The sequence below is a fragment of the Electrona antarctica genome (genome assembly GCF_951216825.1).
Source record: "Electrona antarctica genome assembly, chromosome: 3".
Lineage (NCBI taxonomy): Eukaryota > Metazoa > Chordata > Actinopteri > Myctophiformes > Myctophidae > Electrona > Electrona antarctica.
The window spans coordinates 34,180,961-34,186,637 of NC_136808.1; the positions used below are offsets into that span (position 1 = coordinate 34,180,961).

The window sequence follows — 5,677 nt, forward strand, 5'->3', positions numbered from 1 at the left end:
TCCAAAATATTGTTTGTGTTGTCATGAGTTGTCACGACTCGAGTTGGCTTTGTCCGCGGCGTAACCGTCTTTAAATAAATACTTTAAAAAATGTCTATGAGAATAATGCATTGGATTTCATTTCCTGGGTCCGGGTAGGAGGCGGGACTGCGACGCTCTATAGTCTGTGTCACGTAACTCAGAAGACTACAGCCTAAACCCCACCCAGTGCTGTCAAGAACGGAAGTTCTCTCCTATTAGTTGGCGGTTAAAAACCACCCTTCTGTCCGATCTGAAGTCCCACCCTGTTCGTTGGCTGTTTTGACTACAAGGTGTCCGATGTGTTTGTTGTGCCCTCCGCCCCCACATCGGACAGGTTTGTCCGATCAAACGACGTGACTCCCATTGAAAATGAATTGGAGCAGCAATCAAATAGCAATCAGGCATCGCACACGGACCAAACATTTGTTCTTTAGGTGTGTACGCAGCCTCAGTAAACGAATTTAACTAAAACATGCCTTTTCCTTTGACGTGATGAAGTAATTAACTGTTCTAGCAGTTCCTCCTCAAATCCGCACGGAGGCGCTGTTTAGCTACGGTTCAGTTTTTGTTTTTGTTTTTTTTCACCGAAAACGAGCGCCTCCGCCCGAGTCGCGTAATTCGACAGGTCACCTCCTTCCGTGTAACATAACCATAGACCATAACAGCCAGCCTCCGTTCTCCCTGCAACAGATAGACGCACCTTGTTTGTAAATTCTAGTAATCATGATGGATCTTTCATATCAGTCCATTAAAACTGCAAACCAAGCACGAGAAGCGGTGAGTCACTTTAACGTATAGAAAACTTGTTTATATATATTTTTATTCCTTGTTTTTGACTGTTCTTTGTGTAATGTAGCCAGGGCCGCCGGTTTACACAGACAACGTAGCTCTATACTCTCCTGTTTATCTTTTATGGGAGTCATAAAGGTATTTAAATACTTTGATGACAGTTAAAATAAAGATGCATTTCCATTGATAATTTAATCAGTTTAGTACGATATGTATCCGTTGTATCGTATGGTATGGAATAGTGCGTTTGGCCTCAGTCAAAGCGACGGCGTCCGTGGTTGCCATGGTAATAATCATACCTCGGCTCGGCCTCGGATGTGATTCAGTTCAGTAGTCGTGGACCCGTGGTTCAAGTTATGTGGCTGATTTGATTGATTGATTGATTGATTGAAGAATGTATTAAGTTTGCAGAATGGGTACATTTCACAAAGCACAACTCAATACAAAGACTGTGATTGTTGGACGGCCAGCACGTTACACTTGTTTACAACGGTCCACCATTTTCAATTCATCAGAACATTTAGAGACGTACCACTCAGCCATCTTGAGTAAACAAATTAGGAGAGGTCCAGGTAATATTAACATATCTATGGCCAAGTTGCCAACACAGTTTTACACATTTCTTCAGAAGTTCATCTCACACACACACACACACACACACACACACACACACACACACACACACACAGAGAGAGAGAGGTGGAAACATGACTTCCTAGCAGAGGGAATTAAGACACTGGACCTGTTAAGGAGGCATACAGCTCCAGTGTACTGAAAATACCCGATGCACAAGCTCACGCGATGAGCTTGTAGATCTGCTATTTTTGGTGAAGACATTTTTGAGTAGACAGAGTACAGACACTCTTTGTGCAAACAGCCAAACACTCAACTCTCACCCCGAGACAACTCACCCCGAAAGTGAAGACAGCTCACCCCCGAAAGTGAAGACATCTCACCGGGGTGAGATGTCTGGTGAGTTGTCCGGACTTTCGGTTTGAGATGTCCGCACTTTTTTGTCTGAGGTGGAAAAAGGGTGAGTTGTCTTGTTACCACGTAGGCTACTTGTACCTTACTTAGGCATACCGAATATGGGCCTATTATAGGCTATATAGATATATTCCCCAAAAAAAATGTAATAGAAAATTGAAAGGAATCTGAGAAAAATCTAAGAAATACCATACATTAGAAAACAAATGTTTAAGAAGTAGGCTAGTGAAAATAACTTTTTGGGTCCATGGCTCCTGGGCAAACATCTAATTTCTTTTTTGGGTCTTGGGCTAAAAGGTTTGGGAACCACTGATCCTATCCCAGGCCCTCAGCAGTACTGCTGTATTTTATTATTCTGAGACAGTATGTTGTGTATTCATGTCCAACAGGATGAACTGAGGACAGAAACCAGGAGAAGAAACCTCCTAATTCTCATATACCACCATCTAATTGAGCAAGGGTCAGTCTCTCTCTCTCTCTCTCTCTCTCTCTCTCTCTCTCTCTCTCTCTCTCCCCCTCCCTCCCTCCCTCCCTCCCTCCTCTCCCTATCCCTCTCCCTCTCTGGGGCTAACATAGGGAGGGGCTATTGAGAAAAAATATAATACGTGATGAGTGCTATTTGTGTTGTGCGTGTGTGTTTACCACCAGCTACATGGATGCAGCCTTAGCGTTGGACCAGGAGACTAACATTGGTCTCAAGAGGTTTGAGGTCTGTGATAACGTCGACCTGGAGACAGTACTGATGGAGTACGAGACTTTCTACTACATCAAGTTCAACAAGAAACTCAAACTCACCAGGAAAGCCACAGCACCAGGTACAGTTTATCTTCTGTCAATATTAACGGTGCACTCACGAGACATTTAAGTGATTCAGCTGGTTTATTTGTCATCTATTTTTCTATTTTGCAGCTGAGGCCAGGCTTGTGAGAAGTTGTGGCAAAAAGAGGTAACGACCTGTTCACCCACACCTGTCTACTTTGGTTGTGTGTGTGTGTGTGTGTGTGTGTGTGTGTGTGTGTGTGTGTGTGTGTGTGTGTGAGTGTGAGTGTGAGTGTGAGTGTGAGTGTGAGTGTGAGTGTGAGTGTGAGTGTGAGTGTGAGTGTGAGTGTGAGTGTGAGTGTGAGAGTGAGTGTGAGAGTGTAGTAGAAGTATAATATCGTGCACATCCATGGGTAAAGATGCAGAACTTAGAAATGTAAAAATCTGTCCACAATGAACTGACTATAGTTAGTTTAGTTTGAGTAAGAAAGAATATAAATGAAAGAATGAAGAACAACTGATGTACTGTAGTGTAGACTACAATTTAAGTATAGAGCAAAATGTATTCTGGTTTATTTGCTTTGAGATCACTCTAGGCTTATTTAACAGCACACCAATCTATTCCTTTATTGGTGACTCTCCCTGGTGCTGTAGGTCCGTATGACTCCGAGACGTCCACCACTGCAGTTTTTACGTGCAGCTGCTGCTGGTCAAAATATTCTCCTTACACTTTTATAATTCCATTTTAAGACACTGCGTTGCCACCGTTTAGTTTGTTGTGATCCATGAACGCATCGTCGTTAGTGCTCGGCACAAAGCCAACAATAAAACTCTGAAAGGTTTTGGAAACCACTGGTGTAGTCTTTATGCCTGTCTTTCTCCCCGTCCTGTCCTTGCTATCAATTTGACTGTTCCTACCTGTCTCTCTTTCGTCCTCCTGTCTGTCCCTACCTGTCTGTGTGCCTCAGTAGTCAGTTCAGTTCATTTCAGGGTTTTTTTCCGGAATGGTGGACATACAGTTCATACATAGCACACATAATTTTTTTTCCTACTCCTTTTGAGTGTCCGTTGCTTATGTCCTGTCTGATATCCGAAAAAGGGCTAGGGAGAAGCCATAGGCTTGTCGGGCCCTACACCTGGAGTCCATTTGTATGTAGGTGCACGTGTAGCTGACTGATGGGACATCTATCTGCCTACACAGTGCATACATTCACGTTGTCCTTAGATATATACATTCATCTACACACAATATATATAAATAAGCATATTATTTTTATATATATAGTCAGTTTGTCCTCCTGCAGGGCTGTTGTCATGTCTCTCATATCATTTTGTTTGCATCATGCTGTCTGTCCCTCTGTCCTTCAGGACACCGTGTACCGTTGTGAAGCCCCTGCCCAGGATCATCCCCATCCACAGGCCGCAGTCTGGGCTTGGGGCCAGGAGGACGGAGTCCATCGTGACAGTCAAGGATGCTAGCAAAGCTGCAACTGTAAATGTAAATGTTACCTCATCTTAATGCCTGATCCCGACTACTACTCCACACCGAGCAGAAAGAAATGGCACTGATATTTATTCATGTTCTACCATGAGCTTCACCTGAAATTAACATCATGATTGCTCTCTGTCACTAATCTTGTGTGTGTGTGTGTGTGTGTGTGTGTGTGTGTGTGTGTGTGTGTGTGTGTGTGTGTGTGTGTGTGTGTGTGTGTGTGTGTGCGTGTGCGTGTGCGTTAAACAGGAGAATGATTTTTCCTGTCCTGAGTCTTCAGAGTTTGGTCTCAATGTATCGTCCATCAACAGGACCAAGAAGGTACATTCTCCAATAATAATAAAACAATCACACCTAAGTTGTATTACTTTTTATGTTTTGGGATGAAATTGGCTTGTTATTGTTATAGGGTCAGCTGATTGACTACAAAGGTATGATCAATGAAGCCACCAGAGGATCTGTTACTGAAACTGAACATATGGTTAGTACTGTGTGTATGAGAAGTTCCTGTGTGTGCGACTGTGCATGTGTGTATTGCAGAGATCCACCCCGCATACCAAACTGCCATTCAGGCTACAGTGCACAAAGGTTTTCTTTATCAGTCTAAAAAGTATTGTAAGCTATTGCCCTGCGCATAATATGTTCAAATTCATTTGTCAGGGTTATTTATACCTGACATTCTGGATTCTGATTCTGATACTGGACAGACGGCCGGAGTCTTATGTTTTTGCCCCTGTCCGTATGTGTGTCTGTCCGCCCGTCCCTCCGTCTGTGTGTCTGTCCGTCCGTGTGTCTGTCCGTCCGTCCCTCCGCCTGTCCGTCTGTGTGTCTGTCCGTCCGTGTGTCTGTCCATCCGTCCCTCCACCTGTCCGTCTGTGTGTCTGTCTGTGTGTGTGTCTGTCCGTCTGTGTGTCTGTCCGCCCGTCCCTCCGCCTGTCCGTCTGTGTGTCTGTCTGTCTGTGTGTCTGTCTGTGTGTCTGTCCGTCTGTCTGTCCGTGTGTCTGTCCGTCCGTCCCTCCGCCTGTCCGTCCGTCCGTCCGTCTGTGAACAGCTAATCTCCGGCAACGTTGGACATGGACAGATCGGCATGGAACTTTGCATGCATACTCCCTGGAGGCCAAGAAAGAACCTCTGCTACTACTTTTGTCCAAACCTAACACAAATCGCTACACATTATCTCTATATGTGACGTATCTTATTGCATCCTGATTGGCTAAGATTGGCTTCCAAAGTTAGCAGGATTGGCCCGTTTTGAACAGAATGCCATAAATCATGAATGCAATGTCCGATTGCTGTGAAACGTTGCACGCACATTCCCACTATGCCATGGAAGAAATACCACCCTACATTGACCTCATGGTGGCGCCATTACAGGCAGATTCACGTTTTGCCCTATAGCTCATGAACTCTCATACAATCGAAATACTTTTTCCCACGGATTCCTTGGATTATTACACAACTCTCCAAATAAGCAACACCCATTTCCACTGACAAGTTTTCCACCATGTTGCATTTAGTTGTTACCAGGCCCACAATAAGCTACCTGGCCTGTGCTCAGAGGAGCACATTTTTCTAGTTTTCTTTTATGATATTGCTTTTGGTTTGAATTGACTTTGTTTTTATTTTTAA

General features: G+C 44.1%; 1 protein-coding gene across 1 annotated transcript in view; it reads left to right on the forward strand.

Moving 5' to 3' along the window:
• The first annotated feature begins 301 nt into the window (after nucleotides 1-301).
• Nucleotides 302-5,677, forward strand: part of katnal2 (katanin p60 subunit A-like 2) — an 11,478-nt gene continuing 6,102 nt past the window's right edge. Inside the window, exons 1-7 of the mRNA XM_079496556.1 lie at nucleotides 302-798; nucleotides 2,187-2,257; nucleotides 2,446-2,612; nucleotides 2,707-2,743; nucleotides 3,925-4,054; nucleotides 4,298-4,369; nucleotides 4,458-4,529. Of these exons, the coding sequence (XP_079352682.1) occupies nucleotides 745-798; nucleotides 2,187-2,257; nucleotides 2,446-2,612; nucleotides 2,707-2,743; nucleotides 3,925-4,054; nucleotides 4,298-4,369; nucleotides 4,458-4,529 (603 nt within the window). The 5' untranslated portion in view covers nucleotides 302-744. The remainder of the gene's footprint in view (nucleotides 799-2,186; nucleotides 2,258-2,445; nucleotides 2,613-2,706; nucleotides 2,744-3,924; nucleotides 4,055-4,297; nucleotides 4,370-4,457; nucleotides 4,530-5,677) is intronic.